This window comes from Cannabis sativa, chromosome 2 (genome assembly GCF_029168945.1).
Source record: "Cannabis sativa cultivar Pink pepper isolate KNU-18-1 chromosome 2, ASM2916894v1, whole genome shotgun sequence".
NCBI classification, from domain to species: Eukaryota; Viridiplantae; Streptophyta; class Magnoliopsida; order Rosales; family Cannabaceae; genus Cannabis; species Cannabis sativa.
The window spans coordinates 3,556,318-3,570,757 of record NC_083602.1 but is presented as its reverse complement, the minus strand read 5'-3'; the positions used below and the strand labels follow the sequence as shown (position 1 = coordinate 3,570,757).

The 14,440-nt window shown below is 40.8% G+C and overlaps 3 protein-coding genes and 1 non-coding gene across 4 annotated transcripts; 3 read left to right on the top strand and 1 right to left on the bottom strand.

The window, feature by feature from the left end:
* Positions 1 to 4,052: 4,052 nt before the first annotated feature.
* LOC133034065 (uncharacterized) lies at positions 4,053 to 5,326 on the bottom strand. Its single transcript, XM_061109079.1, has 2 exons — positions 4,461 to 5,326; positions 4,053 to 4,073 (listed from the first exon to the last, which is right to left on the bottom strand). The coding sequence occupies exons 1-2, from the start codon at positions 5,319 to 5,321 to the stop codon at positions 4,053 to 4,055; spliced, it is 882 nt and encodes a 293-aa protein (XP_060965062.1). The 5' UTR covers positions 5,322 to 5,326.
* Positions 5,327 to 5,909: 583 nt separating this feature from the next.
* LOC115721566 (small nucleolar RNA R71) lies at positions 5,910 to 6,016 on the top strand. The gene has a single exon (XR_004012581.2). It is a non-coding gene; the product is annotated as a small nucleolar RNA R71 (small nucleolar RNA).
* A 3,435-nt stretch (positions 6,017 to 9,451) lies between these two features.
* LOC133034064 (uncharacterized) lies at positions 9,452 to 10,994 on the top strand. The gene is made up of 3 exons (XM_061109078.1): positions 9,452 to 9,804; positions 10,469 to 10,912; positions 10,968 to 10,994. Exons 2-3 carry the CDS (start codon positions 10,469 to 10,471, stop codon positions 10,992 to 10,994), a joined length of 471 nt encoding a protein of 156 aa, XP_060965061.1. The 5' UTR covers positions 9,452 to 9,804.
* LOC133034655 (uncharacterized) lies at positions 10,978 to 13,420 on the top strand. The gene is made up of 6 exons (XM_061109910.1): positions 10,978 to 11,332; positions 11,430 to 11,606; positions 11,727 to 12,419; positions 12,514 to 12,705; positions 12,793 to 13,118; positions 13,198 to 13,420. The coding sequence occupies exons 1-6, from the start codon at positions 11,078 to 11,080 to the stop codon at positions 13,334 to 13,336; spliced, it is 1,782 nt and encodes a 593-aa protein (XP_060965893.1). The 5' UTR covers positions 10,978 to 11,077; the 3' UTR covers positions 13,337 to 13,420.
* Positions 13,421 to 14,440: the final 1,020 nt, after the last annotated feature.

The following is a 14,440-nucleotide window of genomic DNA, read 5'->3' as shown; positions in this document are numbered from 1 at the left end:
CAAATTTTAGCATTCCCAATTCTCACTTTTCAGATTTCGAATTAGGATCATAGAACATGTAAAAGGTGATCAAGCTTGCACATGAAATTAAACACAAATAAAGATAGTATTCACACATAAGATGAAGGAATGGCAATTATTTATTAACTAGGCATAAACTTAAACAACAATCATCATCCTCCCTTATTGGGAAATTTAGTTCATAATAATTCTAAAAACATCCATGATTAATTCAGAAATAAAAACAAACATAAAGAAGAATAAAAAGGGTAAAAGAAAGAAACTAGAAGGTGGTATGGCTCCGGGTCTTCAAGATAGCTTCCTCTCCACTTGCCTCCACTATTAGGTCTGTTTTTTTGCTTAGTTCTGACCTTCAATGTCGTATTCCTTATATAGGGATGAGTGGTGAGCCTCCAATTGAGTGAAAAAATCAAAATTAGGTCAAATCTGCGATTTCCGTACCTAGTCGCGACTAGCATTTAAGCTGGTCGCGACTACAGGCAAAACTCGAAAAACCGAGTTTCTGCCAAACTCACGAAGTCGCGACCAGAGTCGCGACCAGGAAAAAGGGTCGCGACCTGGCTCTCTGGAGGTCGCGACTACTGATGCTTCTGGAACTGAATTTTCCAATTTTTTCCAAGTTTGTCCCAGTTTTTCGCCATTTGACTGAATTCGAACTTTAACACCCCGGGAACCTGAAATAATGAAAATCAAGCATAAAACTGCTCCAAAAGACACCAATAGACGAGATAATGCTAACTTAAAAGACCCGAAATATAGGTTAATTATAACCTAACAAAATCCCCCAAACTAGATTCTTACTCGCCCCCGAGTAAATAAAAAAAAACTAACTACGCTATCAGATAATCACTACGCTGCTGACTCATGCTCTGTTTTCTTCCTTGCATAAACTAGAACTTTGATCCTACTAACTCTAACAATTAACTCGGATGCTCAATTAATAACACTATGTACAACTTTAATGTGAAACATTGTTATAAAAGTTTTACTCTTTCCAACAGTTCCACAATCCGATACTCATAAGCTTGCATGTTTACCTTTCTCCACTAATGTTGACAGTATTCTTTGGAATCATTAGGTCTTTTCAAGGCTTAGGTAATATGGCTCAGATATTCAGGGATAGGCAAGAGACAATTTTGGCTCAAGATATCATAAGCACACCAACAGAACCCCCACTTTTTACTTTTCTTTTTCTAAAACCCCATACTGTTCCCAAGTTTACCAAGATTGAGAGAAGATATATTTCTTTATTTTCCAACATTACTGAAATCATATTCTTTACTTCTTTTTTTTCTCAATGCTTTGTTTTTTTATTTTTTTTTTCAGTGACATTGAATTACACAATTTTTTTTTCTCTTCTTTCATCTCAATCTTACACAAATTTTTCTCCCTCTCACTATTTCGTCACACTAAATGTTTCTTTTCCCCCAAACTAATCATATAGCTTATGATATCATGGATAATCATGGTGAGAATAAAAATTAATAGTGTGGTTGCACAATTTCAAATCAGTGGGTGAAAACACAACAGGTTAAGACTCAAAAGGGTAACTAGGGATACACATTATGGTAGGCTTGAAAGGCTCAAACTATCCAACAAATGCCTAAGTCATATTCCAATTGAACACTATCAAGGATTTCGCCTCAACAGAATAAACATGCAAGTTCTAAGCTATCCTGTCAATCTTACCACAAACCATAGTAAAACAGTTATAACAATTTTCACAAATTGAGTATTTGCAGAAAAACACAGGTTTCTAAGCATCCAAACTAATCCAAAGAGTTAACAAAATCAAGCACACAGTTATTTTACAGTTTCAGATCACATCACACTAATCAGCAGTATACAACTATCATCAAGCTTATTGCCATTCCTTAACTAAAACAAAAAACTAAAACATAAAATTAAAATGCAGAAATTAAAGTGCAGAATTTAAAATTTTTAAGCCTCTCCCCCCAAACTAAATATTACATTGTCCCCAATGTATACAGTAATATGCAGAGAGAAGAAACTTACCTGAGACCCTTTTCAGAAAGAGTTGGGTGGTGGCGGCTGGTCATAGGGATAGAACCGAGGAGGTTGTGCCAAGTAGTTCGGGTCATCAATCCCAATGTTCATTCTGTTGATGAGAGAGTTGAGTTGCTGAACTTGTCCCTCATCATAGATACTCCCTACGCACCATGTATTGTTGCATGTGGTTGTTCTGCTGAATTATGTAACTCAGCTGTGCATGAGTGTATTGTGTTGTAGGATCGATGGGCCCAGGCAATTGTAGTGGTTGCTCCTCTTCTTCTTCTTCAACACTAGGCTCACGTTGCCGCCTACGCCCTTGCGGTGCATCAGGTGGTGGCTGACCATAGGGGTGTGGCTCTTTCAGCCTGTTGACAAAGGCGATGTCCATCTTGCGAAGTGGCAACACCGTGTTGTCAAACTCTAACTGGGGAACTTCATATGCCCCGCAGAGTTCTGTGATAACTCCCGCCAAACCGAAACCACCTCCCGTGGCTCCTTGCACGATTTGGTCAATGCTTTGCCTTATGACTTGTCCAATGTTAATGTTGTACCCTTTCATTATGGCGTACACATATTTTAGGCGATCCATTTGGACATCGGAAAAATGCTTGTTGGGCACTAACCGAGCACTCACAAAGTACAGCCATATTTTTTCCACCGGGTTCAGCTCACACCGGTATAGAATATTGGGCGACCCCTCGGTACCATCATTGTCATGGAACCTCAACCCAGGAAATCCCACTGTCTCCGCGACATCCACCATATCAAACTGCTCTTCCTCCTCAATAATTCGGAGGCGTTGTTCCTCCCTAGTGTAATCTGGGACAGAGAACGTCACATTGAATGCGTCAGCAGTGGCGGGAACTTTCTTTCCACGAACCTTCACTTCCCCATTCCGGCGGTCGGGCCAATTCGCAAGGAATTCACAGGCCATAGTAACATTAGCCCGACCCCGAGTATCCACAAAGCTTCCCCACTTCATTCTCTCAATTTGCGCTCTGATCGTTTCAAACCGAGGTTGGCGCCTCAATGGATTTTCCGGGAATTCAATACCCCGATCTTCAATATAAGCTCTATTCTTCAACCTTACGAAGCGATTGTGAGCCTCGATACTGCCAAAGCGGGTTCTATCAAAACCCGTTGGTGGTGGGTTTGAAGACGAACCTTCCTCAACATTCCTAGTCCTCTTTGGTGCCATTTTTTTTCCTTTTTTTTTTTCAAATTTTTTTTTTTTCGAATTTTTTTTTTTTCTGAAACTTTTTTTTTTTAAAACTTTTTTTTTTTCTAAGAAAAATTGGGCAGCACCTCCCCTTAAATTTTCTCTATCCCAAAAATAAAAATTCACTCAAACAATATTCCCAAACACTCAATACCACAATACAATAATAACAAACCTAATATCATCAATATTTTTGCACCACACACATTTATATCACTCAAAATCTAAAAGTAATTAATCAAATTCTTGAAAGAATGAAGAAAGTGATACTTACAAACCCGAAAAAGCTTTACTCCACCTCCATTGTTGAATGTTCTTGAAAGCTTGAGGTTGAGGATGAAAACAATGGGTAATTTTTTTGGTGTGGGTTTTGATGATATGTGTAGATTGTTGAGTGAAATTGGGTTTTTGATTAGATTGGGTTTAAGGAATTTGAGAAAAGATGAAAAGATTGAAGATTAGAGATGAAAAATTGAATTTTTGAGATGAAAATAGGGTAGGGTCGGCTGAGAGGATTTGAAATTTGAATTTGGTTTGTGTAGGGTTGAATGAGGGGAAAGTGTGAATTTATAGAAATTCTGGTCAGCAAGTCGCGACTTGGCCTAAGGCTAGTCGCGACTAGCTAACGATGAAAATTCATGCCTTTCTGGAAAATCAGCAAGTCGCGACTGAGGTCGCGACTTGGGAAATAGGTCGCGACTAGGCTTAATGCTAGTCGCGACTACTGGGCCTCAGGTCGAAAATATTTTTTTTTTTTCGCGCTTTTCACGATTCAATTAAAAAGAAATAATGTCTGGTACTAATCTAAAAATTGATAATACTAACAATATTAAAGCAGACTAAAACATAATCAAAAGTCTAACGAAAAATAATACTTGGGTTGCCTCCCAGAAGCGCTGTGTTTATCGTCATACAGCTGGACGCTGAGCCTTGCACTTCAAAGTGGCGCCAGGATCATGGCGGACTTGGCTTGGTCAAATTGACCTCCCAGGTTGATAATTTCAGAGTTTTGCACCAGAATAAGTTCATTTTCAGAATTCCCACACACCAATCTTTTCCAACGTCGCCGAATCGTTCGAAGTCGCTCTTTAGGCTTTGCTTTCTTCTTATCAGCTTTTGCAGAAGAACTCTTCACTATCTCAATCTTACAACAGGTAGGAATGTCGGTTGGGGCAAAAACATTAAAAATGACCTCTTCATCTTGCACTCGCAACTTTAACTCCCCTTTTTGAACATCTATTAATGCTCGCCCCGTGGCTAAGAATGGTCTTCCCAAAATAATGGGAATAGTTGAATCTTCTTCCATATCAAGAATTAGGAAATCAGCAGGGAAGATAAACTTACCAACCTTCACCAGTACATCTTCAATTATCCCACGAGGATGAGTCAAAGAACGATCTGCCAGTTGTAAAGTCACTGTTGTAGGCTTTGCTTTTCCCAATCCTAGCCTTTTGAAGACAGACAATGGCATTAGATTAATGCTTGCTCCCAAATCACACAGAGCTTTGGTTTCCACCGAACCCCCTATAGAGCATGGAATATTGAAACTACCCGGATCTTTAAGCTTGGGCGGTAGTTTCTTTTGCAAAATGGCGCTACACTCCTCAGTTAATGCCACTGTTTCATAGTCCTCCAATTTTCTCTTCTTAGACAATATCTCCTTCATGAACTTCACATAACGGGGCATTTGTTCCAAGGCTTCAGCAAAAGGAATGTTGATGTGTAGTCTTTTGAAGACCTCTAGAAATTTTGTGAACTGCTTGTCTAGATTGGTCTTATGGAGTCTCTGAGGATAAGGTATCTTTTCATGATGCTCAATACTGATTGGTGGGGACTGTTGTGGTTGTGTTGAGCTATCAGTAGCCTTCTCTACTGTTGGTGTTGGGGTTGGCACTGGTTGAACTTTAATCTCCTTATTTACATCAATTGGTTGTGTCAATTCAGGCCCATCATACTTCTTACCGCTCCTCAGGGTAATTGAATTGCAGTTTTCCTTAGGATTAATTTCAGTTGTACTAGGCAAATTTCCTTGAGGACGGGTTGCTACCTGAGTTGCTAGTTGGCCCATCTGAGTCTGCAGGTCTTTAATGGAAGATCTAGTTTCAGTCATGAATTGTAGCAATAAATACGTACGCAAACGAGAATTTCCACCGCGAGGTTTATTCTTGGGCCGATTAAACTGTTCGGTTCGATTCTGCGATTTCGTTGCACGATAGAACCCACTGTTTCTTCGGTTATTACCCTGGTTGAACCCATAGTTGTTGTTGTTGTTCTGTGAATAGTTTCCAATGGCTTTAGCTTCATCCATTGGCAAATCATCCACATCAGCTTGGCATTCTGAAAAGTGATGGCTTCCCCCACATAACTCACACACAACTTGGGCTTGTTTAGCTTGCCCTGCAATTATCTTTGTCAATGCCTCGGCTTTGTCTTTGTCAACTTTGTGATGGCATCGACCTCTAACACACCAGCTACCTTCTTTGATTGACTCCTCTCAGTTGGCCACTGTTGATTGTTTAGAGCCATCTCCTCCAATAGATCATAAGCCTCATTAGCACTCTTCCTCATAAAGGCTCCTCCAGCTGCAGCATCTATTAAAGTTCTTGTGTTTCCAACCAACCCATTGTAGAAGTTGTGGACTAGCATCCACTTCTCTATACCATGGTGAGGGCACTTTCTGATCAGATCTTTAAACCTCTCCCAAGCCTCATGGAGAGATTCATTATCTTGTTGGCAGAAGTTATTAATTTCTCCTCTCAGCTTTGCAGACTTGGCTGGAGGAAAGAACTTTGACAAGAATTTCGTTGCCAGATCATTCCAGGTGGCGATAAAGTTGGGTGGCAAGGAGTTTAGCCAACTCTTGGCTCGTTCTCTAAGAGAGAATGGGAACAGTCTCAGTCGAATAGCATCATCACTAACTCCATTAACTTTAAAGGTTTCACAAAGTTCCATGAAGTTAGAGAGATGCAGATTAGGATCTTCAGAAGGGAGGCCACCAACCGAATCGAAGATCGCACCATCCGAAGTATGGCGGGTTTGATCTCAAAGTTATTTGCATCCACTCGCCGGTGGCTTTCGATACACGACTGCACTCCCGTCAGAGTAGGGAGAATGTAATCTCTCAAGCTGCGGCCATTAGCTTGATCTTCTACTGCGCCACCATTGTTACCGTTATTGCCTCCATTGTTTGCAGCATTAGCAGCCATGATTTCTGAAGTTTCAGCAGTTGCTGAAACTCCCTCTTGCCTCTTGTTCCTTCGGTTTCTCCTACAAGTTTTCTCGATTTCGGGATCAATTGGTAATATCACTGCTTGTCCTTGATGGCGCATACACTTATGATTCCTGAAATAGATCACGAAAATATTGCAAGAAAAAGGTTAGAAAAATCAGCAAGAGAAAATATACCAAAGTAGAAGTTAGTATAATTTTGTGTAATATTAATCTTTAAACAATTCCCCGGCAACGACGCCAAAAACTTGTTACGAAAATTCTGTTTATTACGCAAGCGTACGTATCAAGTAGTATCTCACGCAAGTGAGGTCGAACCACAGGGAATTGGATTAAGTACTACTAAACTATACTTATGATTCTATTTGGTAAAATTTACCTTTTGACCCGAAGCCTCCTCAAACACACGGAGCAATTGAAGAACATGAGTAGCTTCCCGAACATTAGCCTTACAATGAATATAACTGTTATCCGCAAAGAGCATGTGAGAAACTCTAGGAGCCCCCCTAGCAACTTTACAACCATGAATAAGCCCAAGACGCTCATAGCATTTTAAAATCGCAGAAAGACCTTCATCACAAATAATAAACAAATACAGTGAAATAAGATCACCCTAACAGATCCCTCGACCTGGGACAATCGGCCTTAACTCATGACCCCCATGGACCAATGTATAACAAGCAGACGTTACACATTGCATCACCAAATGAACCCGCCGACCATCAAAACCCACCCTCAACATCACTGCACGCAAGAAACCTCACTCAAGTCTATCGAGGCCTTACTCATGTCGAGCTTTAAGGCCATAAAGTCGTCCTTGCCTTTCCTCTTCCTCTTAAGATAATGCATAATCTCAAAAGAGGCCAAGATGTTGTCAGAAATAAGTATGTCTGGCAAGAAAGCACTGAGTATTCGAGATAGCAAACGGGAGAATCACCTTGAGCCTGTTAGCCAAAATTTTGGATACAATCTTATAAATCACATTGAACAGAGATATTGGTCTAAGATCCCCCCATATTAACCGGCTGCTTCTTCTTAGGAATAAAAACAATATTAGTATTATTAAAGCTAAGAGAGAAAAACCCTTGACTGAAGAAATTTCTAACCTGTCGCAGCACATCATGTTTCACAATCGACCAACTTTTTGGATAAAAACTAGGAGTCATGCCATCAGGCCTAGGAGATTTGTCTGGATGCATTTAGAAAAGAGTTAACCGAACCTCTTCTTCAGAAACTGGCTTTCAACAAATCCCATACAGACGGCTGAATATGATTAATAAGCCGTGAATAGAGCATAGAAATTGTCAAGTATTACCCTATCCAAACCACCTTCCCAATCAACCCAATTGAGTCTTGCAACCTTGTACACATATTATTACGTTTACGAGCTGTAGCATACACATGAAAAAATTTGTTGTTTCGATCACCAACTTAGAGCCAAAGTTGTTTAGACCTTTGTCTCCAAAAATTTCTTGTTGAGTAAGAACCTCAATTAATCTTCTCTTAGCATCACGAAAATTACACAAAGAAACCTCATCTTGTCCCCTTTTCCAATGAAACATCTCCTCCTTGCAACGCTTAATTCGTGCTTTAAAATTATTAGTGAAATCTGTAAAGTCCTTTTTTGGCAAGTTAGTTGACAAAATAATTTTTTCTTTTATGGTAAGATTCTTGTGCATTCATAACCGATTTCTTACCTTATTTGTTCGGTTTGTAGTTGCTCTTTTCCTTGTTAGGAAAGTTACACTTTTCAGCTGAACTTTCCTTTGTTTGGAAACTTCTTAAAAGAGAAGCAATTCTCTTTTAGAAAGTTGTCTTTTTTAGGGAAACTTTGATTATTGCCTTTTCCTTATTGATTTCGATTGTATCTTGATACAATCAGAATATCTAATATGTTTTTGGCAGGAATCAAGCATTGATAGAGGATCGGACCCAATTATAGCAAGTTTCTCGTTTCTGGTCTGATCTGCTTCGTCAGCATCCGAATTTGATGCTGCAGATCGTGTTTTCTTAGGAAAGTTTTTGTATAGCTGTAGATTCGATCTTGTGACTGTCTCTAAGGTCTCTATGTTCTATAAATAGAGCCTAGAGAGCAGTCATTCGAATCAACTCTTCCATTATTCATTTTTTGCAATTATCTTTTTAGAGAGAAGAGAGTTTCTTTGTTTTGTGAGAGCCTAGTTGTTCATCTAGGTTCTAGTTGTTTATTTCTGTTCTTACTCTGTCCTAGAGGTTGTGAAGAACTACTTGACTGAACAAGAGATTGGTCTTCGAGAGAAGACTTGGTAAAGCCTTACTTCGGGAGGAAGTAAGCACTTGGTCTTCGGGAGAAGACTTGTTGAAGCCTTACTTCGGGAGGAAGTAAGCACTCACACTTCAAAGACGAAGGGAGTTCGAGCTTGAAGGTGTTTCAAGAAGTCAGATTCATAAAGTGGATTACAAAGGATTGCGGCAATACTTTAGAGGGAGTCTAAACTTGTTTAAGTCAATTGTCTTTGTAATTTTGATACTTTATTAATTGATTTCATTCTCTGGGAGTGGTCCCGTGGACTAGGAGTGTTCGTGAGAACACTGATACCACGTATAAATCTCTTCTGTCAAGTTATTTATTTTTCTGCAAATATTTTATATTACGTACGTTCGTTTCTTTGTAGCAGAATTACTTTCTGCTTCTGCAGACGCATACTGTTTTATATTTTCTTATATATAATTGACATTTGCAAAAACACGGTTTTTTAAAATCCTTACCTGAATTTCCCAAGATCTCACCACAATATCATATCTTCTCTTGAATATTAATAAAAGTTCTTAAAATAAACTGTAATTACGAATTTTTGGGAGTGAAAATTATAAAACTCCCATTTTAAAAGGGAAATTTCATATTTTGGCCCTAATAAAACACTCAATATCAAAATTTATACCTATTAATTTTTTGAACAAATTGATTCCTCTAATTTGAAAAAGTTCCTAAAATACCCCTAAAATTAAATTTTCACTATCTCTCTGACTTTCCCTCTCTCTCTGGCTCTCTGACTTTCCCTCTCTCTCGCTCAAAGACTTTCCCTCTCTCTCGCTCTCTTCACGAACCCACACGAACCAGACAACCAGACCAACGTACCCACGGCGTCGACCACGAAACCAACAAACCCACGCCGCCGTCGACCACCCACGAACCCAACCCCACGAACCAAACCCAATCGACGAACCGAGGAGAAACTGCCGTCACCACCACGAGGAGAAACTGCCGTCGCCACCACGAGGAGAAACCGCCGTCACCACCCACGAGCAAAAACCGTCGCCTACACCACGAAATTCAGTCAAAGGTAAGATTTTTTTTTTAAAAAAATACATTTTTCATAGATTTGGATGCCAATTATTGCATGTTGTTGAGATTAGTGGATTTTGTGTAGCATTTGTGATCTTTAGGTGTAGTGTTTGAATGAAATCTGTGTAAATTACAGGGTTATCGATGACATGTCAATAGGTTATCGATAGGATGTCGATAGATTTAGTGTCTGTTTGAATGTCACTGTAATTTGTATGTCGATAGGATATCGCTTGTATGTCGATAGGATGTCGACTGGCATTTTAAGAGTATTTCTGTCCTATATTGTCGACTACTTATCGACAGTATGTCGATGGTATGTCGATTAAATGAACATGTTGATTGGTAGGTTGTATTGTCGACTGAATGTCGACTGTATGTCGACAGTATGTCGATATATTGTGTAATTGTTATTTGTTTAAATTATCGACTGAATGTCGACGGGATGTCGACATTTTGTCGACATGAAAGTGTTTTCTCTTCTTTTGATAATGTCGACATAATGTCGAGGGTATGTCGACATAATGTCGACATGTTTGTTTTGAAATTTTTGTGTGCTTACTGTTAGATAATGTCGACTGAATATCGACATGATGTCGATGCTATGTCGACAATTTTAAATTTTTTTAGCAGCTTTATTTATTTGTTTTTTGTTTTTTCAGATGGCTCCCAGACTCATTATTCCAGCACCCGAGCATTTCACTGGCCGCGTCACATATAGGGGCACTGGAATTTTTGCCAAAATTAAAGCTCGGTTTGAGGAGTTCAACCTTAACAACACGGCGAAGGAAAGCCGTTTCGGGAGCTTCTGGAATGCCGTACCACTGACATTCTCCTCGGTGTTATTTCACCAGCTGATGCTCCACAAAATGAAAGTGGATGCTCAGGAGGAGTTGAGGATGAGGTTTTATGTTGGTCGGAAGGAGGTCCGATTCGGGGTGCTGGAGTTTGCACTCATTACGGGTTTGGACTTCTCCTCGGGGCCAACAGAAGAGGAGAAGGCTGCGCAGGTCGCGCGCTCGGGGTCAGACCGACTGATCAACAAATATTTCAACCGGTCTGATAGTGTGAAGACAGAAGCACTCCAACTTCAGTTCACAACCGCCGTAACCCGGAAGACTTGTACAAGCTCGGCTTGTGCTTGTTTGTGGAGTCGATTAGCTTCGGGCCGCGAGGCCAACGCGCTGATCACGCCTCACATCATTAGATATGTGGAAGACCTCGAGTTCTTCTTCCGGATTCCTTGGGGGAAGCACTCATTCGCCAGACTCATGCACTCGCTTCAGAAAGACATGTTGAAACAGAAGGCCAACTACGAGAAGAAGCTGAGTTCGGATGTTCAGCACGAGTGCAAATACACAGCATATGGCTTCGCACCTGCAGTCCAATATTGGGCGTACGAGGCCATTTTGGAGGTTGGCAAGAGGTATGGCACGAACCACGGGATTCGGTTCCCCAGGATGCTTAGCTGGACGAGCAAAGGCGATATTGGGAAGAAAGACGTCAGCGCATTATTTTCTAGACGGGTATGATTTTCACTTATGTTCTGAATAATTATTTAACATAAATGCTTGTAATAAATGCTAAATGGTTTTATTTTGATATTTGTTAAACCATAAACAGAATCTGGAAGTGGTGAAGGGGCTCCTTCCACGGACAGAGGAGGAGGCATTTGTGAGGACAATTTCTTACGATGGTGTGGAGAACCTGGTTGATGATGCTGTGGATGACACAGAGGCTGAGGCAGGTAGTCAGGTACCAGAGACTCAGGTCCCAGACACTCAGGAAAGAGACACTCAGGTACCAATTTTTGGAACTTTTTTTTATGTCTTCATTTTTTATTATTTTTGTTTTGTGATATTTGTTACATTGTGGAATTATCGTATGCTTACCGTATTTTTTTGATATATATTTTTTCAGGCCACTGGTTCAGAACCTCAGCCCAGTGCACCATCTTCATCAGGCGTTCGGGGTGCCGAGTACACTGATTTAGTGGCTCGGTTGGATAGGATCGAGGCTGACACTCAGGGTCTGTATGCTGCTCAGGCCGAGCTGAAGAAGGCATACGAGACCAGCCATGTAGAGCTGAAGGGTGGTCAGAACGTAATTATGGAGCAGCTCAGACACATATTGGCCATGTTGAATCGTCCGCCAACGACAGCTTCAGCACCGGAGGCCCCAGCAGATCCATCTACCCCACCACCAGCTGCTTCACCCCCAGTAGAAGAGGATGAGGTCTTCCCCGACGATTACGATCCTTATGAGGGAGCTCCAGCGACTCCGATCGAGGCACAACCTCTTATCCATGTACATGACACCGAGTCGCAGGGTGAGATTCTGTCCATAGAGGCACAACCTGCAGTGGTTAAGAGTCGGAAGAGGAAGAGAAAGCCTCCTGTATGGTTCGGTGACTATACGGAGATGAAGAGGAGACATAGGCCATCTTCGACTTTTGATCCCCTGGAGCCACCGGATGAGAAATTGTTAACCACTTTCCGAAAGTGGTGTGTTGGACTCATTCCGAACCACCGACTTCGGGATTTGAGAAGTGGTGATTACGGTCCAGGATTCTTTTGGGTAATGCTCACACCAAAGGAATGGCTTACAGATGACGTAAGTAAAGTATTTTATAATATTACTTCACTTTTCAACTTTATGTGCAATTAATATATTTTTTTGTCTAACTGACATTTCCCTTTATATGCAGCATATAGATGCAGCAATGCATATGCTGAGGAGGCGACGCACCGACTATCCACTGACATTTCCTCAGAAGGGTATCATTCTCTCCACATTCGTGACCGCCATGATCAGCAGTGCATGGACGAGCCACAAGGGTCCGAGGAAAAACTTTAAATGGGAGGATTATATCCTGGACTACTGCACAGGGTTTCATAAGGTATTGTTTTAGTAAGATTTTAAATGTTAATTGTTTGGGAAGATTATTATGGTTTGTTAATTGTTTCGTTGTTCTCTGTAATTACAGTCCCAAGTCTTTGAGAGATGGAGGGGTAACGAGTTTATTTACTTCGTTCTGCACCTTCCCACGGCAAGACACTGGGTCACAGTTGAAGTCGACATAGAGCTGTGGAAAATTAATGTCTACGACTGTGATTCCAACGTCTGTCATTGGACCGCCTTGGAACCCATCATGAAGGTTTGGGCAGAACTGCTGCCCTCGCTACTCCTTGCAACCGGGGAATTTCCACATAACAACCAGATCATGGCGTTAGCTAACTGTGACATCACGGTGCTTCCAAAAATGCACGCGACTCGAGCCACTCACGACTTAGTTCCGAAGTCAGCAACCAGGTACATAGCGATAAAAAAGTACTATAGTATTAAAATATGTTTTACGTTAGACTGACTTTACATTTTATTTTGCATTTAGTGGTGATTGTGGCGTGTATTGCATTGAGTATGTGGAGCATCTCATGATGCAGCGTGGATTGACCGATGTGACGCCAGACCGGATAGCCATGTTTCGTCAACGGTGGTGTGTCGATTTATTTTACCAAAATGTCGGCTGATTATATGTGTAATTATTGGGACATTGTATATTTTGTGTAATTAACATTACAGTTATGTATATATAGATTTTCTTTTCGTTCAAATTTTGATAATTATACGTGGTTTCAAATATAAAATATCAACATTATTCAACAAAAATAACTATTAAACCTAAAAATAATTAAAATATTTGAAAAATATTCAACCTCAACAAAAATAACTATGACAAAATATGCATCATTACAATATATCAAATTTCCCAACGAATACGTACAAGACGCCTCAGATGCGGGCTTTGCATGTTGCTCTGTTGTGGCCTGAAGCACCACGGCGAGCTGCGGTTTCGTGGTACGAGAACCTTTTTATCACCGGACGGGGAAACGGTTCTCCCGTCTTCTTCCAGCGTTGCTTTTTCTTGGACGACCTACAGGCTTCTTTTCCACAGGTACCCCAACTTTCATATTCTTGATGTGTTCTGGGAGAACCCAATCATCCTCGTCACCAGCGAGATTGATTGTATCATCGTAAATCTTCCTCCACGTTTCTTTTGAATAATAAGGTGAGCAAAGCGTGTACACACTTGTGTTCGTTTTCAATGCCGCGGCACATGCATGAAGGCAAGGGAGTTTCAATAACGTAAACACGCCGCAGGTGCATGTTCTTTCAACTAGATTCACATCACCACCTCTTTCACCGTTAGGTCCCCTACCAACGTTATACAAATTGGCTCCATTTCGTTGGACGCGCCTGTACCTTGCATTTTCATGAATTTTTGCCAAGTTTTTTTTCGAAGAGCGTGGCCAAAGGGGTGGCACATTTGTCAGCATTTTCGAGGCGATCAGCGAACCACAATTGGAGTGTGAACTCGATAAATTCAACCAAAGTAGTTATTGGATATTTCTGAACTCTTCTGTGACACTATTGAAGCTTTCAGCAGCGTTGCTCGTCATGATGTTGTATCTATCGCCCAAACAATAAGGGTGAGCCCACTTCTCAAACCCTATACTCTCCACATATGCAGCGATGGCCGGATTCATCTTTCTAAGCTTCTCGAACTCTCTATCGCATTCAGTCTTCGACCATGCGTAAGCAACATTATATATTTGGTTGTGAAAAGCATCAGT